This window comes from Eretmochelys imbricata, chromosome 1 (genome assembly GCF_965152235.1).
Source record: "Eretmochelys imbricata isolate rEreImb1 chromosome 1, rEreImb1.hap1, whole genome shotgun sequence".
Taxonomy (NCBI): Eukaryota; Metazoa; Chordata; order Testudines; family Cheloniidae; genus Eretmochelys; species Eretmochelys imbricata.
Genome location: NC_135572.1, coordinates 271,949,623 through 271,976,205, shown reverse-complemented (window position 1 = coordinate 271,976,205; position 26,583 = coordinate 271,949,623). Strand labels below are relative to the sequence as shown.

Below are 26,583 nucleotides of genomic sequence, written 5' to 3'. Positions count from 1 at the left end.
TTGAAGCAGCTTTGAAACTGAAAGCAGCTTGGGTTTTCCCTGCTTTGTGGCCAAGCAGAGACAAAAGGGGATTATCTTTGTGAATTGCAGGTTTTCTTTGCCTGGAGGCAGGGTACTTAACTCCTGCAGGGAAATTCACAGTCTTCCAACCCAGAGGTTTTTTTTTCTTTTCTTTTCTTCCAAAAAGTAAATAGGGGGGGTGTGCTCTACCCATTTGCCTGGAGACAAAAGTGGCAGGGTGTTTTTTTTAGGATTTTGATTTTTTTGTTTTACAAGGAGCACAGGTTTGAAAGGGAATTTTTTTTTCTTTGGGCTGGGTAAGCAGGTTTCCAAGTAGTTGGAGGTTTTTTGCTTTAATTTGGGCCCAGAGCAGAGACAAGGGAATTGTCTTTTTCTGTAGGCTGACAATCACTATCAGAGAATAGGTATTCTATTCCAGCACAGCAAAATTTTACAGCCAAGTTTTGTTTGTTTATTTCTAAACCTCGGGTGTAAAGTTAGTTAAAAACAGAGAGGTTAGAATGGCAAAATCCGCGGCTCGACTACAGCTCGAATTAGCCAAATTTCAGGCTGAGGAAAGACAAAGGGAACATGAAAGACAGATAGAACTCATGCAGCTGAAGAAGGAACAAGAAAGGGAGGCAGAACAACACCAAGCGGCTGCTCACAGGAGAGCTATGGAAGCGAGGGACAAAGAACTGGAGGAGAAGGAAAAAGAGAGGAAGTATGTGGAGAAGATGGAGAAGATAAAGGCTCAGCAGAATATCCCAACAAACCCTAGTAATCCTTCTCCAAGTACCACTTCCCATCCCAGAAAGTTCCCCACCTACAAGGCAGGCGATGATACTGAGGCCTTCCTAGAAAACTTCGAAAGGGCCTGCTTTGGGTACAACATCTCTACTGACCAATACATGGTAGAGCTGAGGCCGCAGCTCAGTGGACCCTTAGCTGAGGTGGCAGCTGAAATGCCTAAAGAACACATGAACAAGTATGAACTGTTTAAATCCAAGGCGAGAGTCAGAATGGGGATAACACCCGAGCAGTCTCGTCGGAGGTTCAGAGCCCTAAGGTGGAAACCAGACATGTCATTTACCCGACATGCCTACCACATTGTGAAACATTGGGATGCCTGGATATCAGGAGCAAGTGTTGAATCTCCAGTAAATTTGCCCTTCCTAATGCAAATGGAACAATTCTTAGAGGGTGTTCCTGAGGAAATAGAAAGATACATCCTAGATGGGAAACCCAAAACTGTAATCGAGGCAGGAGAGATTGGAGCCAGATGGGTGGAGGTGGCAGAGAAGAAGAAAACTGGTCGCAGTTGGAGCGGAGACCAGAAGGGACCACCCCAGACCACACCCTATTACCGGGGGCCGCCCAAGGCCCCACCTACCTCCCAAAGAACCCTCCAGACCCCTTATCGTCCTGCCACCCCGTTCTCCAGCAACCCTCCTCGCCCCAGTGACCCGTCAGCTGGACGATGTTTTAAATGTAACGAGCTGGGGCATGTAAAGGCCAACTGCCCCAAGAACCCCAACAGATTACAGTTCATTGCACCGGAATCACACCAGAGGTCCACAGGCCCAGATACTTCCCAGATACCCTTGGAGCGGAGGGAAACTGTGAGTGTGGGCGGGAAGAAGGTCACCGCGTGGGGGGACACCGGAGCACAAGTGTCAGCTATCCATGCTTCCTTAGTGGACCCCAATTTAATCAACCCAGAGATCCAAGTGACGATTCAACCCTTCAAGTCCAACTCTTTCAATTTGCCTACAGCCAAGTTGCCTGTCCAGTACAAGGGCTGGTCAGGAATGTGGACTTTTGCAGTCTATGATGATTATCCCATCCCCATGCTGTTGGGGGAAGACTTGGCCAATCATGTGAAGCAAGCCAAGAGGGTGGGAACGGTCACCCGCAGCCAGGCTAAACAAGCCGTGAGGCCTAGCTCTGTTCCGGAAACTGCTATCAGGACCCAGTCAGAGGTGATGGACCTGGACCTTAGGCCAATGTCTGCAACAGCAGTAGTGGATCCAGTCCCAGAGACCCAGACGGAACCAGTCCCAGAACCGGAACCAGCCGAACAACCAACACCAGACCCTGTGTCAGCACTGAATCCAGTACTTGCAACCTCAACACTAGAGGGCCCCACTGAATCTGAACTGGCAGCAGCCGATAACCCTACACAAGAGGCTCAGCCGGAGCCTGAATCCCAACATAGTGCACCAGCGGAGAGCGGTTCACAGTCAACAGAAACAGCTCCATCCCCTATATTGCTTCCAGAGGGACCAAGCCCAGGTCCACAATCCAATGAGGAACTGATGTCCCCAGCATCAAGGGAACAGTTCCAGACCGAACAGGAAGCAGATGAAAGCCTCCAGAGAGCTTGGACGGCGGCACGGAGCAACCCACCGCCTCGCAGCTCTTCTAATCGATCCAGCTTTGTTGTAGAAAGAGGACTTTTATACAAGGAAACTCTTTCTGGTGGACACCAGGAAGACTGGCATCCTCAGAGACAGTTGGTAGTTCCAACTAAATACCGGGCCAAGCTCTTGAGCTTAGCCCATGATCACCCTAGTGGCCATGCTGGGGTGAACAGGACCAAAGACCGTTTGGGGGGATCATTCCACTGGGAGGGAATGGGCAAGGATGTTTCTACCTATGTCCAGTCTTGTGAGGTGTGCCAAAGAGTGGGAAAACCCCAAGACCAGGTCAAAGCCCCTCTACAACCACTCCCCATCATTGAAGTTCCATTTCAGCGAGTAGCTGTGGATATTCTGGGTCCTTTTCCGAAAAAGACACCCAGAGGAAAGCAGTACATACTGACTTTCATGGATTTTGCCACCCGATGGCCGGAAGCAGTAGCTCTAAGCAACACCAGGGCTAAAAGTGTATGCCAGGCACTAGCAGACATTTTTGCCAGGGTAGGTTGGCCCTCCGACATCCTCACAGATGCAGGGACTAATTTCCTGGCAGGAACTATGAAAAACCTTTGGGAAGCTCATGGGGTAAATCACTTGGTTGCCACTCCTTACCACCATCAAACAAATGGCATGGTGGAGAAGTTTAATGGAACTTTGGGGGCCATGATACGTAAATTCGTAAATGAGCACTCCAATGATTGGGACCTAGTGTTGCAGCAGTTGCTCTTTGCCTACAGAGCTGTACCACATCCCAGTTTAGGGTTTTCCCCATTTGAACTTGTATATGGCCGTGAGGTTAAGGGGCCATTGCAGTTGGTGAAGCAGCAATGGGAGGGATTTACACCTTCTCCAGGAACTAACATTCTGGACTTTGTAACCAACCTACAAAACACCCTCCGAACCTCTTTAGCCCTTGCTAAAGAAAACTTACAGGATGCTCAAAAAGAGCAAAAAGCCTGGTATGATAAACATGCCAGAGAGCGTTCCTTCAAAGTAGGAGACCAGGTCATGGTCTTAAGGGCGCTCCAGGTCCATAAAATGGAAGCATCGTGGGAAGGGCCATTCATGGTCCAGGAGCGCCTGGGAACTGTTAATTATCTCATAGCATTCCCCACCTCCAACCGAAAGCCTAAGGTGTACCATATTAATTCTCTAAAGCCCTTTTATTCCAGAGAATTAAAGGTTTGTCAGTTTACAGCCCAGGGAGAAGATGATGCTGAGTGGCCTGAAGGTGTCTACTACGAAGGGAAATGTGCTGGTGGTGTGGAACAGGTGAACCTCTCCATGACCCTTGGGCGTATGCAGCGACAGCAAATCCAGGAGCTGTGCACTAGCTACGCGCCAACGTTCTCAGCCACCCCAGGACTGACTGAACGGGCATACCACTCCATTGACACAGGTAATGCTCACCCAATTAGGGTCCAACCTTACCGGGTGTCTCCTCAAGCTAAAACTGCTATAGAACGGGAGATCCAGGATATGTTACAGATGGGTGTAATCCGCCCCTCTGAAAGTGCATGGGCATCTCCAGTGGTTCTAGTTCCCAAACCAGATGGGGAAATACGTTTTTGCGTGGACTACCGTAAGCTAAATGCTGTAACTCGCCCAGACAACTATCCAATGCCCCGCACAGATGAACTATTAGAGAAACTGGGACGGGCCCAGTTCATCTCTACCTTGGACTTAACCAAGGGGTACTGGCAGGTACCGCTAGATGAATCTGCCAAGGAAAGGTCAGCCTTCATCACACATCTCGGGCTGTATGAATTTAATGTACTCCCTTTCGGGCTGCGAAATGCACCCGCCACTTTCCAAAGACTTGTAGATGGTCTCCTAGCGGGATTAGGAGAATATGCAGTCGCCTACCTTGACGATGTGGCCATATTTTCGGATTCCTGGGCAGACCACCTGGAACATCTACAAAAAGTCCTTGAGCGCATAAGGGAGGCAGGACTAACTGTTAAGGCTAAGAAGTGTCAAATAGGCCTAAACAGAGTGACTTACCTTGGACACCAGGTGGGTCAAGGAACTATCAGCCCCCTACAGGCCAAAGTGGATGCTATCCAAAAGTGGCCTGTCCCAAAGTCAAAGAAACAGGTTCAATCCTTCTTAGGCTTGGCCGGTTATTACAGACGATTTGTACCGCACTACAGCCAAATCGCTGCCCCACTGACAGACCTAACCAAAAAGAAACAGCCAAATGCTGTTCAGTGGACCGGAAAGTGTCAGAAGGCCTTTAACAAGCTTAAAGCGACACTCATGTCTGACCCTGTACTAAGGGCCCCAGACTTTGACAAACCGTTCCTAGTAACCACAGATGCATCCGAGCGTGGTGTGGGAGCAGTTTTAATGCAAAAAGGACCTGATCAAGAATTCCACCCTGTAGTGTTTCTGAGCAAAAAACTGTCTGAGAGGGAAAGCAGCTGGTCAGTCACTGAAAAAGAATGTTATGCCATTGTCTACGCTCTGGAAAAGCTACGCCCATATGTTTGGGGACGGCGTTTCCACCTGCAAACCGACCATGCTGCACTAAAATGGCTTCACACCGTCAAAGAAACTAACAAAAAACTTCTTCAGTGGAGTTTAGCTCTCCAAGATTTTGATTTCGACATCCAACACATCTCAGGAGCTTCTAACAAAGTGGCTGATGCACTCTCCCGTGAAAGTTTCCCAGAATCAACTGGTTAAAATCGTCCTTAAGATGTGGAAAATATTGTTAGTCTTTATGTACTTGGTAGTATATTTAGAGATGCATGTGTCTTATTAACTCTGTTTTTCCAAGAGCTCCAGGAAGAAATCCCAGCCAGTGTTTCACCCTAGCTGAGATTTGGGGGGCGTGTCATAAATATAAGGGGAAGGGTAAACCCCTTTGAAATTCCTCCTGGCCAGGGGAAAGCTCCTCTCACCTGTAAAGGGTTAAGAAGCTAAAGGTAACCTCGCTGGCACCTGACCAAAATGACCAATGAGGAGACAAGATACTTTCAAAAGCTGGGAGGAGGGAGAGAAACAAAGGGTCTGTGTCTGTCTGTATGCTGTTTTTGCCAGGGACAGAACAGGAATGGAGTCTTAGAACTTTTAGTAAGTAATCTAGCTAGGTATGTGTTAGATTATGATTTCTTTAAATGGCTGAGAAAAGAATTGTGCTGAATAGAATAACTATTTCTGTCTGTGTATCTTTTTTGTAACTTAAGGTTTTGCCTAGAGGGGTTCTCTATGTTTTTGAATCTAATTACCCTGTAAGATATCTACCATCCTGATTTTACAGGGGGGATTTCTTTATTTCTATTTTCTATTAAAAGTCTTCTTGTAAAAAACTGAATGCTTTTTCATTGTTCTCAGATCCAAGGGTTTGGGTCTGTGGTCACCTATGCAAATTGGTGAGGCTTTTTACCAAACCTTGTCCAGGAAGTGGGGTGCAGGGTTTTGGGAAGTATTTTGGGGGGAAGGATGCGTCCAAACAGCTCTTCCCCAGTAACCAGTATTAGTTTGGTGGTGGTAGCGGCCATTCCAAGGACAACGGGTGGAATACTTTGTACCTTGGGGAAGTTTTGACCTAAGCTGGTAAAGATAAGCTTAGGAGGTTTTTCATGCAGGTCCCCACATCTGTACCCTAGAGTTCAGAGTGGGGGAGGAACCTTGACAAGCCCCTAAGGAACCCCTGTTGTTTCTGTGGAATTTGCTGAGTGATATATACTGTACCCATTTTGTTCTAATTGGGAACTCATTTATGTTACAGTATTATCACATAATAATAAGTGAAGAGACATAATTTTGATTCTATGACATTATACAGTACAATAAAACAAATAAATTCTTAAGTTCATTCTCTATTGTTGCCCCAATTAGATTGTATACATAAAGAAAATATGTATATGTTTTACAAGTCAAAGCTAGTTTGCTCCTATATTGACCTATGAATCAGTCACACTTCGTATTGCTCTTCTGTGATGAGAAATTTAAAGAAAATATTTTCATTTATATGCATAATGAGATAATTTAAATGAACCTGGGATACTTTGTGGTTTCTGGAATCTGTTCAATTAAATTAACACATTTACATCTTTGACCATGTAATTATTTTGTGCAACACTTTATTTTTTCCTGATATTAATTTATGTTGAGATTAAGTTAAAGTTGAGAATATTAATCCATAAAATTTTATAAAATATTTAAGAACATATTTTCATCATTAATTTTATTGTCTATGGCCCTAATATTTTAAATAGCCTTGTAGTGCCTAGTAGTATGCAACTATGATCATGTATTAATCATAAGAAAAAGAATAAACTTTTTAGTTGTTAAAAGATTAGTTAGTGAACATGAGGGAAGATGTTCTATGGGAAAAATGCCATTTTTTTTACTAAACAATATGTTGACCAAATGTCCTGATAAAATTGTACAAAGTATGAAAAATGAAGATTCTTATGGCACCAAATTAAATTCTCTTTTGGAAGAGACAGAAAAAAACAGTCTCACTAGTTCTACTTCTGATCTGTAAGTGATTTCTTCTCCTTTGGCCTTGACTAAAAAACTCCCTTCTCTTATTTCAGTTTCCTCTCTATTAAATGGGAGGGTCCTGTTTGTCTACTGATCTCACCACCATTTTGCCAAAATAAAGTAGTAAAAGTTTGCAACCATCTAAAAAGTACTGTATATGTGTGAAATGTTGTTAATATGGTTATGCACGATCATACTTCTGGGCATTATATGAATCTAAAGTGACCCACCTGATATTTACCTAACAGTGAAATATTATCTCTGTCCAGCAGCCGTCTGTACAGATGTTTAGATTGAAAGTTTCTGTGTTGAGCCAGGGAAGGAATTGTGGATAATGGTCTAAATTTCATTGTTGCAAATACCCAGGGATTACAAAATACACACTCCTGTTTCACTTGGTAAGTATTCAGTCAAGAGCTAACTTTGGAACTATCCTTTTGATTATTAATTATTATTATTATTAATCCTAGTAACTTGAGTCTTGAGCCAGAATGCAGAGACTTCCTTCTTCACTCCTCTCATGTCCCCCCAGCACTAACACTCGCCATTTCTTCCATGCATCTAGCATGTTCTCTGAGTCTGGCTCCTGTGAAATCAAAAACTTGTTTGTCCGTGATAGAAAATGGTAACATTCTGAATAATGGTAGAAATAATGGTGTTCTGTATTCTTGTCAATAAGTATGATACACACAAACTGAAACAAATATGTTAGGGTAGTAAAGATTATCAATTAAAAAAAACATGCAACAGCTAGGAAGCATTGAAAATCTTGCCAGAAACAGACAGGAGTGGAGGAGCTTCCCGATGCCCTAAGTAATGGGTACCAAATAACTAACTCTCTCTTGCGTCTCCTGCGGTATGGTGAGGGATGTTCAGGGCTCAGAAACAAATCTGTGGTTTCCCGAGCGATCGCGTTTGCAGCGATTCACAGCCATGCTCACAATGTCATACACTGCACAAATAAACCACCAAAGCAGAAACGTCAATCACAGTGAAACGAAGGAAAGAAGAGCGGGCACCGTGCCCCGCTCCCGCCCGGGCCCGCTTTGCCGCATTGTCTGGCTCGCAGAGCAGCGCCCCCGCCCAGTCCCCCACCCCGACTCAAGCTGTAGAAAATGGCGGCGAACGGTAGAGACGGGCCAAGGAGAGAAGGGATGTGTCAGGAAACCTGATTGGTCAGATTTTGCCGCAGCCCACAAATCCTCGAAACCCAGAGAGGAGCGTTTTCAACCCCAAACAGCCGCCGACGCGCGACCCTCGCCCGGCAGACGCACCAGAAGGGCAGCGAGACTAGCGGCAACGGAGTTTGAAAGCGGCCGTTGTTTTAAGCCAGGGGCGCGGAGGACTCCACTCTACTTCCTGGAGGTAGGGCTTGATAAGGGGTTTCCGCATCCTACCTGGGGGTGAGGCAGGGTTCTAGGAAGCCGTTGGGGGGAGGGCCCGTATTTATTTTACGAGAAAGCCTCGGGGGGTGTAACTCTCGCAGGGAACAGACCCGTGCGGGTGCGGGTGGGGGAGGGGGAGAGAGGGGAGCGAAGAGCCCACCCTTTTTCTTTTCAGTTCTCAATCAGGTCGTCCCGCAGACACTATACCGAGACTTCGTACCGCGTCCAGGGAGTCGGTGGGCTTGTGTCTGTGGTTTTACCATGTCTGGTCGCGGTAAGGGGGGTAAAGGCTTGGGGAAGGGAGGTGCCAAGCGCCATCGTAAAGTGCTTCGGGATAACATCCAAGGTATTACTAAGCCAGCTATTCGTCGCTTGGCTCGTCGCGGGGGGGTGAAGCGTATTTCGGGGTTGATTTACGAAGAGACCCGGGGAGTGCTGAAGGTGTTCTTGGAGAACGTGATCCGCGACGCTGTCACTTACACTGAACATGCCAAGCGAAAGACCGTAACGGCCATGGATGTGGTTTATGCTCTGAAGCGCCAGGGTCGCACTCTCTATGGTTTTGGCGGCTAAACGGGTCCCTAAAGTCAACAGGGCAACACAAAGGCTCTTTTAAGAGCCACCCACTTTTTCACAATAAGAGCTATGATTCTTGTGTTCTTATGCTGTGATGTGAAAACTTAACATGAAAAACTATTCAATTTACATGAAATACGTGAGTATTTACGCTAAATATGTTTGTATGTAAATGACAGTGCTTTGGTTAAAGTATAGCGTATGTGTTTTTCAGCAGTAAAATTAGTGGTGGCTTCCTTGAATGATAGTATTTGTTAGAGGAAAAGTAAGAAATGATAAACTCTTACTGGAAACGAGTGGCTGCCTTTGGGTTCTAGGTATTAATTTCTGCATTAAGAGCATTTACTTGGAGCTAGTATACTTGGTGACAGCTTTTGTACTTTCAGATACAGCATCAGAGCGGTAGCTGTTGTTAGCCTGTATCAGCAAAGACAACGAGAAGTCCTTGTGGCACCATAGAAACTAAGACATTTATTAGGCATAATAAGCTTATGCACAAATAGATTTGTTAGTCTCTAAGGTGCCACAAAGACTCCTCGTTGTTTTTGTAGATGCCAGGGGAGAGTGACAAACATGCTGTGTTGTGTCTCTGGCAATGCGCTCAAAAATGTCATTTAAAAAAAAAAGTTCATGATTCACATGGCCTTGGAGAAGATACCAGTCTCAGGGTGAACTTGCTTCAGCACTTCGTAATCATAGTTGGAGAAACTTTCCTTCCTGGTCTTTCTACTTTTTTTTTTGGTCGCCTTTCTTCTGGGTCTTGGTCACAGCTTTCTTAGACTATTTCTTGGGAGTAGGAGCAGATTTTGACAGTTCTGGTATCTCTTAAGACTTTTATGATCTCCCTGTTGCTCAGTTAGAAAGTGAGGATAATAGCTGCTGTTCTCTAGTAGGACGTTATGGAAAAAAAACCCCAACAATGCATTATTAGTATTTTTATTGTACTATAAAGGAAAAACGTCATTAAAGACCTCCCGCCCCGTTTTAAATTTAGTGCACTAAATCTATCACCAGCTACTAGAAGTACTAATTAAATTTACCTGAAAAAATATTTGTATCGACAACCAAAAGCTCTTTTCAGCTACTTTGTTTTTTATAAGAGTTTTATATGTATTCTTTTCAATTGATTTTTTAAAAAAAAAAAAGTTGCAAAAAGAGGTAACAAAATGTAGCAGGTTATTGGGCTTAAAACCCCAAATTTCGCTAATATTGTCCTTGTTCTCTGTTAAACGTATTGACCACCAAGTTGTAAGATGTTTTTTAAAAAAATCTTCGAATGTACAAGCATTTTTACACTGGATACTTTAAATTCCTAGTTACTTTATTATTTATACTGTAAAGATCTTCGCATTTAAAACAAGTCTTAAGACTTAGAAAAACTGAGTTACTCGAGTTAATTTTAAGAGCCGTCTCCTATATTAAGAAAATGATTTAACTCTAATTGTGAAAAAGTGGGTGGCTCTTAAAAGAGCCTTTGTGTTGCCCTGTTGACTTTAGGGACCCGTTTAGCCGCCAAAACCATAGAGAGTGCGACCCTGGCGCTTCAGAGCATAAACCACATCCATGGCCGTTACGGTCTTTCGCTTGGCATGTTCAGTGTAAGTGACAGCATCGCGGATCACGTTCTCTAAGAACACCTTCAGCACTCCCCGGGTCTCTTCGTAAATCAACCCCGAAATACGCTTCACCCCCCCGCGACGAGCCAAGCGACGAATAGCTGGCTTAGTAATACCTTGGATGTTATCCCGAAGCACTTTACGATGGCGCTTGGCACCTCCCTTCCCCAAGCCTTTACCCCCCTTACCGCGACCAGACATGGTAAAATCACAGACACAAGCCCACCGACTCCCTGGACGCGGTACGAAGTCTCGGTATAGTGTCTGCGGGACGACCTGATTGAGAACTGAAAAGAAAAAGGGTGGGCTCTTCGCTCCCCTCTCTCCCCCTCCCCCACCCGCACCCGCACGGGTCTGTTCCCTGCGAGAGTTACACCCCCCGAGGCTTTCTCGTAAAATAAATACGGGCCCTCCCCCCAACGGCTTCCTAGAACCCTGCCTCACCCCCAGGTAGGATGCGGAAACCCCTTATCAAGCCCTACCTCCAGGAAGTAGAGTGGAGTCCTCCGCGCCCCTGGCTTAAAACAACGGCCGCTTTCAAACTCCGTTGCCGCTAGTCTCGCTGCCCTTCTGGTGCGTCTGCCGGGCGAGGGTCGCGCGTCGGCGGCTGTTTGGGGTTGAAAACGCTCCTCTCTGGGTTTCGAGGATTTGTGGGCTGCGGCAAAATCTGACCAATCAGGTTTCCTGACACATCCCTTCTCTCCTTGGCCCGTCTCTACCGTTCGCCGCCATTTTCTACAGCTTGAGTCGGGGTGGGGGACTGGGCGGGGGCGCTGCTCTGCGAGCCAGACAATGCGGCAAAGCGGGCCCGGGCGGGAGCGGGGCACGGTGCCCGCTCTTCTTTCCTTCGTTTCACTGTGATTGACGTTTCTGCTTTGGTTGTTTTTGTAAATAAAAACATATTTTTGCATAATTATGAGATGATGAGCGTTGCTGTGAATAATCACTGGGAAATGAAATTATTTGGAAAACTAAAGTCCGTTTGCTTTCCAGCGACTCTGAGAAATCAAAGCTGTAAATTGAAAGTGGAAACAATTTCCTACCCCCCTGGTTGGAAGGGGCAATCACTCCAGGTTCTGACATGATATTAAAATTATGTATGAAGTCCTCTTTATGGTAACAGTATAACAATTATTTACGAACCTTTAGACCATTAAGAAACTTGGGTGAAAATAATGAAATTGTGAAATAAAGAGCTAAGGAATATATCAGCCATTTCCAATTTGGCCTCTGCTGCCATCTACTGGCTGTTTCAATTAATTAGTTTAAATCGTGGAGATTTCTAATAAGGCGTCTTCTGTTTTCACTTCTAATATTTTATCGTTGTCAATAGTAGGATTACCTATGTGTTGAATACTGGAATGTTTTTCCCATCAAGAGAAAGGGAAAAGAAGGACATAGAAACTCAGGGTATGATTTGTTTAAAATATATGAAATATAAAAATATGGCTATAGACCTGATTCCCTTGTTTGAAATATGTATACATTTTGATGTGTGTTCAACATACTCACCAATTTACTGCAACAAAACAGTGTCAATATATTTCGTGCTAGACCTTATTTGTTAAAGAAATAAAATCTGTGTGGACGGTGGTGGGGGAAGATTGCAACGGCTAGTTTCTCTTAATTTCTCAAATAAAAAATGATAGATGTGGCACATGAAATGAAATTTCACAGTATTAGCATGTTATGTACTTGAAATGCACCCATCAAAAATGCTCAGCTCTTAAGTTTACATCCACATTTTTTCTTTCTCATTTAATTGCACTATTTTTGATAAAAAGAAAAGGAGTACTTGTGGCACCTTAGAGACTAACCAATTTATTTGAGCATGAGCTTTCGTGAGCTACAGCTTACTTCATCAGATGCATCCGATGAAGTGAGCTGTAGCTCACGAAAGCTCATGCTCAAATAAATTGGCTAGTCTCTAAGGTGCGACAAGTACTCCTTTTCTTTTTGCGAATACAGACTAACACGGCTGTTACTCTGAAACCTGTCACTATTTTTGATATTCCTTTTTCTGGTAAATCTCTCAAAAAACATTCTCTCCCTCCAGTGTGATTTGCATACAAATTTCCAATGAAAGGATTTACCACTTATACTTAAATGTTAATGCAAGGCCTTATATTGCTTAATTTTAAATAAATGGTATGCCTTCCATTTACTTAAATGGAAGAAGAATTGGTGTCTCTGAATATTGTTCCCCTTTCTTAACTTGTTCTATTATGTAAATTTTCATTTAGGAAATGTATTCATCTCTGATATACCAAAATAAGGAAAAGCATAACAGCTTTCAGTGTAAGGTGGGTACACAACTGGATGAAAGACCATATTCAAAGAGTAGTTACCAATAGTTCTCCATCAGTTTGGGAGGATGCACTAGAGAGTTCCCACATGGGTCAGTCCTGCATCTGTTACTATTCAATATTTTCATTAATGACTTGAATAATGGAGTGGAGGGTGTGCTAATAAAATTTGCAGATGACACCAAGCTCAGAGGGGTTGCAAACACTTTAGAGGACAGTATTAAACTTCAAAATGATCTTGACAAAAATAATTGGTCTGAGATGAAATCCAATAAGAAGAAGTGCAAAGTACTTCACTTTCTAAGAGAAAATCTAATTCACAGCTACAAATTGGGGAATACCTGGCTAGGTGTCAAAGTAGCAGCCGTGTTAGTCTGTATTCACAAAAAGAAAAGGAGTACTTGTGGCACCTTAGAGACTAACCAATTTATTTGAGCATAAGCTTTCATGAGCTACAGCTCACTTCATCGGATGCATTCAGTGGAAAATACAGTGATGAGATTTATATACACACGGAACATGAAAAAATGGGTGTTATCATACACACTGTAAGGAGAGTGACTGCTAAAAATGATCTGAGTGTTATAGTGGATCACAAATAGAATGTAAGTCAATTGTGGCTGGTGAGATGAAGGCAGCTGGGAGATTAAGTTGAATTTGCCTGCAGAGGGAGGTAGGGTTGTGTGTTTTTTGTTTTGTTTTGATTTTAGTACCCTCCATGGGAGGAAAACTATATGTCACCAACAGCACTTCTAGCTCTTCCCCTGCCTCCACTTGTGGGGAACTCTGCCAGACAGGTATCCTGATCTTCAAGGCTTCCACCCAGGCCCTGGTGTGTACTTACTGGGAATGCCTCCAGCATTGCCATGGCAATGAAAGCCAGAGGGAACCACCAAATGTAAGAGGTGTCTGTTGGTGGAGTCCCTCAGGAATAAGGAAAGAGATCTGCGGGAGGAGATAGCTCATTTACATGTCATCCAGGAGCATGAGGACTTCATTGTTAGGATGCACATGGAGACACCTGGGATGGAGGATGCTAGCTGACTGCAGCTAACTGCAGGCTACAGGGCTCTGGGAGCTAAGGTGAAGGAGTCAGGGGTATAGATGGTGTTCTCGTTCATCCTCTCAGTTATGAATAAGGCTCTAAGCAAGAACACATGCAATCTGGACACAAATACATGGCTGCACAGATGGTGTCAACAGGAGGGTTTTAGCTTCCTCAACCATGTGACGTGGTTCAAAGCAGAAGGTTTGCTGGAAGAGATGGGGTCCATCTGGCCAAGAAGGAGAACAGCATCTTCACACACTGATTTACCAATTTAGTAAGGAGAGGTGAAAACTAAGTTCAAAGAATGTAGGTGACAAAAGCCCACAGGTAGGCAGAAAGAAAAGTTAATATTAGAAGAGGGTTAGATGTTGGTGGGAATATGGAAAATTTACAATCGGGTCATAAAAGCAACAAGAGGGAAATCAGTGGGGGAATCTGGTCAACATCTTACATGTCTATACACAAATGCAAGGACCATGGGGGATAAACAGGAAGAACTGGAATTGTTAGTATATGAAGTAAATTATGACATTATTGGCATCACAGAGACTTGGTGGGATAAGTCAAGATTTGATATTGGTATAGAAGGCTGTAGTTTGTTCAAGAAGGACAGGTAGGGTAAAAGGGAGGAGATGTTGCATTATACATCAAGAATATATACACCTGTTCTGAGGCACAGAAGGAAGTGGGAGGCAGACCAGCTGAAAGTCTCTGGGTAAAGATAAAAGGTATAAAAGATAAAAGGTAAAAAAGGTAAAAAAGGAGTGACATCATAGTAGGGATCTACTATAGACCACCAAATCAGGAACAGGAGGTGAATGAGGCATTTCTAGAACAAATAATAGAAATATCCAAAACACAAGACCTGGGAAATTTAATTACCCAGACATTTGTTGGGAAAGTAATATGACAAAATAGAAAAATGTCCAACAAGTTCTTGGAAGCATTGGGGTCAACCTTTTCTTTCAGAAAATGGAGGAAGTAACGAGGGGGACTGCCATTTTAGACCTGAGTCTGACAAACAGGATGGAATTGGTAGCAAATCTGAAGGTGGAAGGCAGTTTGGTAGATTTAAGGATTCTAAGGAAAGGAAAGGAAGGAGTGAGAGCAGCAGAATAAGGCCAATGACATTAAAAAAAAGTAGACTTGAACAAACAGAGAACTGGTAGGCAAGCTACCATGGGAACCAAATCCTAGGGGAAAAGGGAGTTCAGGAGAGCTGGCAGTTTCTCAAGGAGATAATATAAAAAAAGGTACAACTGTAAACTATTTCAATGTGAAGTAAAGATAGACAAATAATAAGGAGCCAATATGGCTCCATCAGGAGCTCTTTAATAACCTGGAAGATCAAAAAGGAATCCTAGCAAAAGTGGACACATGGACAAATTACTCAGGAGGAATACAAAGAATAACACATGCAAGTAGGGAAAAAAATCACAACAGCTAAGGCTCAAATTGAATTAGACCTAGTCAGGGACATAAAGGGCAACAAGAAGAGGTTCTTTAAATTCATCAGCAAGAGAAAGATGTAGGGCAGTGTAGTCCTTTACTCAGCAGGACAGGAAAGCTAATAAGTGGTTACACCAAGAAAGCTGAGATGTTTAATGTCCATTTTCCTTCAGTCTTCACTGAAAAAAATAATGCTGACCAGATATTCAACACAATTAATATTAACAACAAGGGGGGAGTAATGTAGGCCAAAATAGGGAAAGAACAGATTAAAGAATATTTAGATAAATCAGACGTATTCAAGTCATCAGAGCCTGATGAAATTCATTCTAGAGTACTTCACCAACTAGCGGAAGCAATCTCAGAACCATTAGTAATCAAAAGTTCATGAAGGATAGGTGAGGTTTCAGAAAACCATAGAAGGACAAACGTAGTACCTGTCTTTAAAAAAAGAAAAGGAGTACTTGTGGCACCTTAGAGATTAACCAATTTATTTGACCATAAGCTTTCGTGAGCTACAGCTCACTTCATCGGATGCATACTATGGAAAGTGTAGAAGATCTTTTTATACACATAAAGCATGACAAAATACCTCCTCCCACCCCACTATCCTTCTGGTAATAGCTTATCTAAAGTGATCACTCTCCTTACAATAACAGCCGTGTTAGTCTGTATTTGCAAAAAGAAAAGGAGTACTTGTGGCACCTTAGAGACTAACCCATTTATTTGAGCATAAGCTTTCGTGAGCTACAGCTCACTGCATCCGATGAAGTGAGCTGTAGCTCACGAAAGCTTATGCTCAAATAAATGGGTTAGTCTCTAAGGTGCCACAAGTATTCCTTTTCTTTCTCCTTACAATGTGTATGATAATCAAGGTGGGCCATTTCCAGCACAAATCCAGGTTTTCTCACCCCCCCCACCCCACAAACCCACTCTGTATAAAAAGATCTTCTACACTTTCCACAGTATGCAGCCGATGAAGTGATCTGTAGCTCACGAAAGCTTATGCTCAAATAAATTGGTTAGTCTCTAAGGTTCCACAAGTACTCCTTTTCTTTTTGCAAATACAGACTAACACGGCTATTACTCTGAAACCTGTCTTTAAAAAGGGGACAGAGTACCCAGGCAATTATAGACGAGTCAGCCTATCTTTGATACCTGGAAAGATAGTGGAACAAATTATTAAACAATCAATTTATAAGTACCTGGAGGAGAATAATCTTAGAAGGAATAGTCAGCATGTATTTGTTAAGAATACATTTAACTACAACAGTGTTCAAAAAAGAACTAGATAAATTCATGGAGGATAGGTCCATCAATTGCTGTTTGCCAGCACGGGCAGGGGTGGCATCCCTATCCTCTGTTTGCCAGAATGTGGGAATGGGTGACAGGACATACATCATTTGATGATTATGTTTTCTGTTCATTCTCTCTGGGGCACCTCGCATTGGCCACTGTCAAAACACAGGATGCTGGGCTAGATGGACCTTTGGTCTGACCCAGTATGGCCCTTCTTATGTTCTAACAAATCATGCCAAACCAACTCAATTTCCTTGTTTGACAGGAATGATGGCCTAATGGATAGAGGGCAAGTGGTAGATGTGATCTATCTTGATGTTAATAAGGCTTTTGACACAGTTCCACATGACATTCTCATAAGTAAATTAGGGAAATGCAGGCTGGATGAATTTACTATAAGATGAGTATACAACTTGTTGAAAGAACATACTCAAGGAGTAGTTATCAAAGTTTCACTTTTAAACTGTGAGGGTGTATCTATTGGGGTCCCACATGGGTTAATACTGGGTCTGGTACTTTTCAGTATTTTCATGAATGACATGGATAATAGAGTGGAGAATATGTTTATACAATTTGCAGATGACACTAAGCTTGAAAGGGTTGCAAGCACTTTGGAGGACTGGATTAGAAAGAATTCAACATGACATTGACAAATTGGAGAATTGGTCTGAAGTCAACAACATGAAATTCAGTAACGACAATTGCAAATACTATACTCAGCAATGAAAAATCAAACACACAAAGATAAATTAGGGAATAATTGACTATGTGGCAGTACTTCTGAAAAGAATTTGGGAGTTATCGTGGATCACAAATTGAATATGAGTCAACAATGTTATGTAGTTTGTACAAAGGTTAATATCCTTGTGGGTTGCTTTAAGAGGAGTGTTTTATGTAAGACCTGGGAGCTAAATGTCCTGTTCCTCTTAGCACTGATAAAGACTCAGCTCAAGTACTGTTTCCAGTTCTGAGCACCACACTTAGGAAATATGTGAACAAATTCGAGAGAGTCCAGAAGAGAGTAACAAACAGGTAAAAGTTTCGAAAACCTGACGTATGACTAAAGGTTAAAAAAACCCTGGGAATGTTTTTTTTTTTCCTTGAGAAAAGAAGACTGAGAGGGGAGCTGATGACTGTTCGAACATGTTACAGGCTGTTAGAAAGAGGATGGTGATCAATTGTTCTCCATGTTCACTGAAGGTGGACAGGAAGCAATGGGCTTAATCTGCAGCAAGGGTGATTTAGGTCAGATATTAAGAAAAAAATTTCTAACTGTAATGATAGTTAAGCTCTGGAACAGGCTTCCAAGGGATGTTGAGGAAACCCCGTCACTGGAACTTTTAAAGAACAGGTTGGACAAAAACCTGTCAGGGATAGTTTAGGTTTATCTGGTCCTGCCTCAAGGAAGGGGGATGGACTTGATGACCTCTCAAAGTCCCTTCTGGCCTTATGTTTCTGTGATTCTATATATTTGTATCTATGTATATTTAATACCAGTTCTTAATTTACAAAGTAGCTTTGGCAAAATAATAAAGTACTTCTTGTCACAACTAATATTCTATATGTATAAAATCTGAGGAAAAATGTATTTATACCTATATTAATATATTGTATACATCAGATTTCCCAAATAAATAAATTAAATTTGTGCTGTGTTTTGCATCTGGTTCATAGTTCTGTCTACACCCTTTTTTCTTTCTTTCTTTCTAAATCTAGATTGTTATTCAAATACATTAAAATGAAGCAAAAAGTAATTGCCACTGACAATTTACAAATGCATAAATCTTGGGCATTGCAAAATGCTCTGTGTCTTCATTAGAGAATTGAACTGTTGGTAATTGGATAACTTGGACTACATTAGTTTAAGTACCAATAGTGCAGTCTGTCCACAATAGACATGCTCTTTTGGGAGCAGTTTGCCACCTTTAATGCTACTACTATAATGTAATAGCTGCCCTGTACTCTTGGTACCTCCCTGTCCCACAGTTCCTGGAATAGTTTACCAAAGAAGTTGGTTGTAGGAGATTTCAAAAGGCCTTCTGGGAATCCGAGGCCTCCCTGGAGGAGATAACGTCACATGCCTGAAGTCCTTGGGAACCAATGCTATTTCCAGATCACTTTCCCTAAAGATAAGACAGGGTGAATATTTGTGCAGTTTTCTCGTGAGCAAAATTTCTGCTGCAGATTTTGTAAAGCAATAAGAAAAGGAGTACTAGTGGCACCTTAGAGACTAACCAATTTATTTGAGCATAAGCTTTCGTGAGCTACAGGATGCATCTGATGAAGTGAGCTGTAGCTCACAAAAGCTTATGCTCAAATAAATTGGTTAGTCTCTAAGGTGCCACAAGTACTCCTCTTCTTTTTGCGAATACAGACTAACACGGCTGCTACTCTGAAACCTGTAAAGCAATAGTGAGGCATCTTCAGACCTCAGGGAGGGTATTCCAGTGGTACTTGTGATGAGTTAGAGATTGAGACTAGCAGTTCACTGATTTATTGTTGCAAACTCCTTACGCCTACTTCTGGAGCAACTGGCTCTGGGCAGTACTTGACCAGTATGTTCACTAGATGGGACACCTGTCTTGTGTTCTGAACACTGCTCTAGGCTGGTGCCACTGAGTTTTTCTCAAAACCGGGGATGAGTAGCTGTGAATGAATAAAGTCAGAATGACACATTAAACATTTTTATATCTCTGTGCTGAGTTACCCTCATATTTTACAGCTTATGTTGATGAGGGCACTGTTCACTCATCCAACTTTCACTGTAATGCAAAACTTTGACAGTGACCTAATATGCTATTGTATCAATTATATTAACACACCTGATTGCCACACAGTGAAAGCATTTTGGAAGTTATTCTGCCTTAACACTGCTGATGTCACTGTTAATATTTTTGTGACAAAGTGGGAATTTTCTGTAATATTTATATGAAGTGTATATGTGCCTCAGTTTACCCTATATGCTGCATTGTTACCTAGTGGGTGGAAAAGGTCTGTTTGCTCTTGGGGCAGACTAAGACACAGTTGTGAATAGCACCTAGCTGTCTGAGTCAAGTGGGCTTCAATCCCCACATCAGTGGAGTGTCTGAGAAGACAATGGCAAATACAGTTGCCAGGACATTGACACCTAGAAATCAATGACTTCTTCACCTCTCCTTAAGGAAGCTGAACAACAATCCCCTCCCAGCTTGATATCTAAGGACAGGAGAGATGCGAGATGGGTTAAGTGTGGGCTGCAGGAAGCAGTCAGGACACACAGCTGGGAGTCTGATGAAGGAGGCCAGATGGACAGACAGACAGAGTTTGAACAAAGTTAAACCTTGTCTGATTCATCCTAGGATTGCATTAGCCTTGTTCACGGCCACATCATAGTGGCAACTCCTGGGCATCCTGTGTTATTTATCAAATTACCATTAAAAAATCAAATATCCTCAGTGTTTATAGTCTATGCTTTTATTTTTGCCTTTTCAATGCAATTTTTACAAAGATACTGTTTAAAGCTCTTATTAAACTGAACTTTGTAATGCAACCTTAACCGTGGCACAACTACACCATAACTGACAAGGCTACCCCTCCAAGGTAATGCAAGTCTTAGTGGGTCACTACCATTTCTTAAAACATACAGAGGGTGGCTTCACACAATTAATGATGACAAACTTTATTTCTATTTAAAAATAGAAAAAATGCCCCCTTTCCCCCTACACAGACACAGACAGACACACACACACACACACTGAGCAGACAGTGAAGGACACTGTTCTCACCCTACTACCTTACCATTAAGGCTGTCTCTATACCAACAGGTTTCAGAGTAGCTTCCGTGTTAGTCTGTATCCGCAAAAAGAACAGGAGTACTTGTGGCACCTTAGAGACTAACCAATTTACTTGAGCATAAGCTTTCGTGAGCTACAGCTCACAGATGCATCCGATGAAGTGAGCTGTAGACATCCGATGAAGTGAGCTGTAGCTCACGAAAGCTAATGCTCAAATAAATTGGTTAGTCTCTAGGGTGCCACAAGTCCTCCTTTTCTCTATACCAACAGGTTTCAGAGTAGCAGTCGTGTTAGTCTGTATCCACAAAAAGAACAGGAGTACTTGTGGCACCTCAGAGACTAACAAATTTATTTGAGCTTAAGTTTGCTTTTTGTCTATACCAACAGTGATTCTGGGTGACGTAACATACTTAACTTTGCCAAGGACCATGAAACTATAACCCAGTTTCACAGACTTAGACACTGCTTCAACTACAATCTCCTTGTCAGGGAGTGGAGTGTTTCTTGGGATTCTGTAAACAAGATAGAAAATTCTTTTTTACATGAAACAACAGTATCAATGACATACTAATTACAATGTAATTCCATTGTGTGTAATAGCTATGAAGGCAAGACGAGATCTTCAACATATTAGAATGAAGAGGAAGCTGGACTGGATGAAAAATATGTACAGCCAGACAAACTGTTGGGTCTAAGGATGTGATATATTCATGTAGCCTGCAGTGTGCATGCTGATCAATTTAGAAATACTTTATACACATTATTTCAAAATGCAGGTGGGGTACTGGAAAAAAAATGATGCAGTTAGCTGTTACAACTGGGAGAAATAAATACAGTAATTGCTGCTATTAGAAATCATTGCTTCCTCTGGTGGTGGTGGGCTTTATCTTTATTTAGTAGGTTTGAGGTACTTTTAATTTGTTGTTTACAAATTGTATATGTTAAGATTTAGGAACATACTGAGGAGTGAATTCAGGGAGGTGGTAAAGCCACATTAAATGTAAATTATTTCCATTAAATAGCATCATTTACTTTATCTTTGGAGGCTTTACTTATTTACTATTATCTCTGTTATTTGTAAGAGCAAAGGCAAGGATATTTATGTAGGAGTAATCTGTGGATTTTTTAAACCTTACATCTTTCCCCTTATTCCAGGAGCACAAACTGGCTTTAAAACCATCATACTTGGACAACTGAGGATTCCTCCAGTGTAATTGATACAGTTTATGTCACCTTCTCTTACAAATTCCAACATGATGGAAGCACACCTGCAGGATGATGGTTTCCAGTGGCTGGAACAGCACTGGGGCCACTACTAGCTAAACTCAAATGTACAAAGCTCTGCGGCTACTCTAATCCATGCCAGGGGTTCCACTGATCCCTGGCATAAAGCCATCATTGTTCCTTCTCCTTTCGCTCCTTCCTTAGGTATAGCTTGGCCAGACCTGAGGATCAGGCCCAAAAATGCTGAAGTACAGTATGCTAGTTAAACAATTCACCACAGCGATAATTTGCTAAAATAAATGTGATTGGACACACAAACACGCAAGCCAACTCTAAAATGTAAATTTGAGGGAATATAGGGATTCACTACTTAAGGAACTTGAAATACGCACCTTATGTATTTCAGTTTAATTTGTCCTGATTCCACGCAAGAGTATGATACGTGTAAAAGATCTAGGAAGTAGGGATCAGTTAATTATCTGCAGTTGTCTAGTATCATGATTTTATACTGTGAAATGGAAGCATGGACAGATGTCTAAGCCAATGTATTCAGAAATACTTTTGACTTTCCCCCCCTCCTTAAATCTAAACTTCTGAGTGTAATCCCTCACTCTTCCTATCTTCCTTTGAGTCCAAAAATGGATCTTTGGTTTTGCTTTCCCATGCAATCTGATTGACCAAATATTCTACCACTTACACCCTTGAATACCTGTCCCTTTGTGTACTCTGTGAGATCTTTTTGTATTAATGTTACTGTAATCCATCCATATACATCTTTGCACAGTTGTATGGTTTCCTACCTTCATGATCTTAACAGATGCAAAGGTGTACATGAATGGAAAAGAAATCGATCAGGTAGAAGAGTTTTGCTACCTGGGGATGTGATATTTGAAAGTGGCTGCCATCCAGATATTCATACAAGATTAGGAAAAGCAAACACCACTTTGGAAGGATGAACAACATTTAGTCAAACAGAGGTCTCCATATCAAACTAAAGATCAGACTATACTGCAGTATTGTAAGGAGCAGAGACTTGGAAGATGACAGTGACTAATAAAAAGAGATTAGAAGCTGCCAGTTACAGATGGTTGAAAAACACTACACATTTAATGGAAAAACAAAATAACAAATGAGAGAGTAAGGGCGCTGACAGAGCAGGATGTGTTAGATAATATACACAAAGAAAGAAGGCTCAGGTGGTTGGGAAATGTACACTGTATGGAAGATGGGAGACATGGTAAGCAAGTATGGAACGGAGTACCCAAGGGAGGAAAAAGAAAGTGAGGATGGCCAAGGAAACACTGGCAGAAGACAGTGACAAAGGGTATTCAATATGCTGGAATCATCTGGGAAAAAGTATCACAATTAATGAATGTCCATAATCAGTGGAAGAACTGGACTGCCTGATGTGTCAGTGGCTCAGGAGGAACTAAGGAAAGGTTACTGAAATAGAAAAATAAGAGGTTAATACACATAAGGCCGCTAAAAGCCTTCCTTCCATCTAAACAATGAAGGCACCTCCCAAAAACACACCACTCAGAAGTCTCCCAAGTTGCTCATGTTAAGATTTCTGTTGAGATAAGAGAATTGTTAGCATAACAAACCAAAATGTTCCTATGATGACAATAAATATGCACGTACAGTGGAAAACAGTGACTCTGAAAAAAGTAGGTAGCCAATTAAACAGGAGCTCTGAGTGTAATGCTGTTGCTAAGACTTCTAACACAAACCTTAGATGTATAATTACGATGGTATTACTTCTTTATGTGGCTTTGGTGATACCATTATAGTAATTCTTTGTCTAGTTCTAGTGTCCACGCTCCAAAAAGGATGTTGAAAAATTTGGACAGGGTTCAGAAAACTCCAAGAATGAACTGAGGCCTGGAAAATCTACCTTACAAAGAGACTTAAGAAACTCATTCTGTTTATCTTATCCAAGAGATGAGCAAGGTGTCTTGTTCTCAATCTCCAAGCACTGACCTGGAGAGTTTTTGTTTGTTTTGTTTTAGTTTAGTTTAGTTTATAGTAGAGAGCTCTTAAATGTAGCAGGCAAAGGTATAACAAGAGCCAATGACTAGAAACCTATATAAGGGGTCAGCTTGTAACAAACAGGGTAATTGGACCAGTTTAAGAGTTACAGTGAAATCTACCTCTAGTCTCCCTCATCGCCCAATAAGAGTACATTTCAGCCGACCAGAAAAAATGTAGCTCTGCAACACTTCATTGTAGCTAAACTGGAAGCATCAGAGAGAAAAGATGCATTTTTCCTATATTCTGTTCTTCTTTTCTCGGTGTTTGGGATGTTTGCTCTTAAAATAGTCAACCTTCAAAAATAAAGCCAGAATTGTTCCCTTAAAAAAAAAAAAAACCTATAAATATACAATTAACACATGTAGTTAAAATATTTTTAAAGCACACAAAAGAAGATAGGTTGCTTACAAAAGTGTGGTGTACATATAAAACTAAGTTCTTGGAAACAAACCCCAAACACAAGTTATTGTTGTGTCAAAACAAGAGAAATAAAGGTTATTTAAATAAATCACAGAAACCCTATCTAATGCACAACACACCTCCCCAACCTATCCCAAAAGGCTCTTTGTGACCATAGAGGTCCAGTAGGTAAACCTGAGTGTAATAAACTGATGGCCTAGCACTGAATAAGGAGCATTCTAATGTTAATGGGACTCAAAGGAAAGATGCTTTACCTAACCTGGAGAGACAGCTATTGCATGGCAGCAGGAAGTTTGTATTTCACACCAGGGCTACATTTTGGGAGGAAGAACACATTTATTTGGAGCTTGACATATAAAGGGGGAGGCTTTGAAATGAGGAGGTAAGAACAGAACCCCACACCCACAGTATCACAGCTACAAGCTACCTGCACAGCATCAGAGTTCCAAGCTCTCTTCCATCAAAGTTGTTTACCTTCCTGGAGCATAGGTACTCTAGTTATCCTTCATTCCTGCTCTGCAGGGAGTCGATGCAGTAAAGTGCATTACACATTATGGAGATAAATTATAAAATGGATTGTGAGGGATAGGGCTCGAGATGGAGTTATAGGCACTTGAGAGGTTCCCCCGTAGCTGGTGCTGTGGCTCGCTTGGGCTGCCCCATCGCCCTCTACATAACCAGGGAACCGCATGGCAACCTCGGCACCCTACCGCACCGAAACAGCTGCCCTCTGGACATGTGAGCTGGGAAATCTAAATCTCTGAGAACCTCTTAACTCAGTTCTGCAGAGCGTACTCTTTAGAGCGCCTTGATCTCTTCAGTACAGAAGGTTGAAGGAGAGAATGAGGAAAAAAGGAAAGCGCCGCTGTTGATTGGGAGGAACGGGAGAGAAGGAAGAAATACAAAACGCAGCTGACTGGCAAGGAAAGGAAAACGGCTGGCAGGTTTGAAAAGCCCGCCCAGTGCAGCAACTGATAAGCACGGCCGGTGGCAGCTCATTTTCTGTTGGGGTTTTTCCTCTACATTCAACGCTTCATCGCCCAGTCTAGGTGATTTGAGGAGCTAGTTTGGTTTAACACACCGCACCTCTGGGTTTCATTTGTTCATTTCCAAATAAATCTAAATTACATTGCAGGAAAGCTTTATTCCCTTAAATCAGAGCACAAACACCACAGAGAGATCTATTAATGGCAGTAATACATGGATTTTGATACTTTTTGTCCTTTTTATTGTACACATCTACCTCTTACTGTGCTTGTGTTTCAGCCGATCCTCTAAATTCATTCACGTCTCTAAGGGTCCTTTTTCGGAATGACCTTGAAGGTGATACATTTGTAAGAGACAGGCAGAACGACACCACAATTAAAATACTGGGGAGATGGGTTAAATACGGAGAATAGCAGAAGTGAGGTTTTACGATTTACTTTTAGTTTCCATATATTTGTTAGTCTCTAAGGGGCCACAAGTACTCTTTTTCTTTTTACGGATACAGATTAACACAGCTGCTACTCTGAAAATTGTCATATACCACTTAACTACCACAATCTTAAATTAAAAATTTGTTTTTCGAAAACGAAGAATAGATATACTAAATTATATCGATAACACCTAGAAATCCATTGCAATACAACTACTGGTAATTCGAAAGGTTTATTCCTTCATGCAGAACGTGGGGAACCCTAAGAGGAAAAAGTGCAGCAAAATGATTAAGTTAAAAATACAAAGCGTACTCACTTTATTAAATCCGTAAGACAAAATAATTTAGCTCTTTTCTGATCCTGTGGGTGGCTCTGAAAAGAGCCTTTGGGTTATTTTTAAAAATTATCTTGTTTTCTCTAAGTCACTTTTACTTGCTCTTGGCTTTATGACTTTCGGTTTTCTTAGGCAGCAGCACAGCCTGGATGTTGGGCAGGACACCCCCTTGAGCGATCGTGACTTTCCCAAGTAGCTTGTTGAGCTCCTCGTCGTTACGGATGGCGAGCTGCAGATGGCGGGGGATGATCCTAGTCTTTTTGTTATCCCGAGCAGCATTACCAGCCAACTCGAGAATCTCAGCGGTCAGATATTCTAAGACAGCCGCCATATAGACAGGGGCTCCAGCTCCAACTCGCTCAGCATAATTACCCTTCCGGAGAAGCCGATGAACACGGCCAACCGGAAACTGCAAGCCGGCCCGAGATGAACGAGACTTTGCCTTAGCCCTCACTTTTCCGCCTTGTTTCCCTCGGCCCGACATCGTAACTCTTCTTCACCACAAGGACCACCGTTCACAAAAAACACAAATGGGAAAAGTATAATGACGCAACGATTCTTGCTCTTTTATTCCCTCTCCCGGACAGATTAGTGAATCATGATTGGTTGAAAAATGTCACTCTCTGAGCAACCAATGAAGACGAGGATCTCACATTGACCAATTGCAGCATAAAACGCGAAACCATATGTTGAATCCAACTGCCAATAGAAAACTAGAAAACATAGGCTGCTCATTTGCATAGCAAACCTATAAATACAGGGAGGAACGGCTCTTTTTTTCTGATTT

The 26,583-nt window shown here is 42.1% G+C and overlaps 3 protein-coding genes across 5 annotated transcripts; 1 reads left to right on the top strand and 2 right to left on the bottom strand.

Moving 5' to 3' along the window:
* The first annotated feature begins 8,563 nt into the window (after positions 1-8,563).
* LOC144273015 (histone H4) lies at positions 8,564-8,875 on the top strand. The gene has a single exon (XM_077831451.1). The coding sequence runs from the start codon at positions 8,564-8,566 to the stop codon at positions 8,873-8,875; it is 312 nt and encodes a 103-aa protein (XP_077687577.1).
* Positions 8,876-9,408: 533 nt separating this feature from the next.
* On the bottom strand, positions 9,409-10,909 carry LOC144273004 (histone H4). Its single transcript, XM_077831441.1, has one exon. The coding sequence runs from the start codon at positions 10,693-10,695 to the stop codon at positions 10,384-10,386; it is 312 nt and encodes a 103-aa protein (XP_077687567.1). The 5' UTR covers positions 10,696-10,909; the 3' UTR covers positions 9,409-10,383.
* A 5,344-nt stretch (positions 10,910-16,253) lies between these two features.
* On the bottom strand, positions 16,254-26,581 carry LOC144272975 (histone H2A.J). Of its 3 annotated transcripts, none has more exons than XR_013347708.1 (2): positions 25,779-26,581; positions 16,254-18,719 (listed from the first exon to the last, which is right to left on the bottom strand). XR_013347708.1 is itself a non-coding variant. In XM_077831420.1 (1 exon), the coding sequence occupies exon 1, from the start codon at positions 26,278-26,280 to the stop codon at positions 25,891-25,893; it is 390 nt and encodes a 129-aa protein (XP_077687546.1). In that variant the 5' UTR covers positions 26,281-26,581; the 3' UTR covers positions 25,679-25,890. The 3 variants fall into 3 exon arrangements, 1 of the variants encoding a protein (XP_077687546.1); XR_013347707.1 differs by lacking the exon at positions 16,254-18,719 and adding an exon at positions 25,169-25,360; XM_077831420.1 differs by lacking the exon at positions 16,254-18,719 and having other exon boundaries at positions 25,679-26,581.
* Between the last annotated feature and the right edge of the window lie 2 nt (positions 26,582-26,583).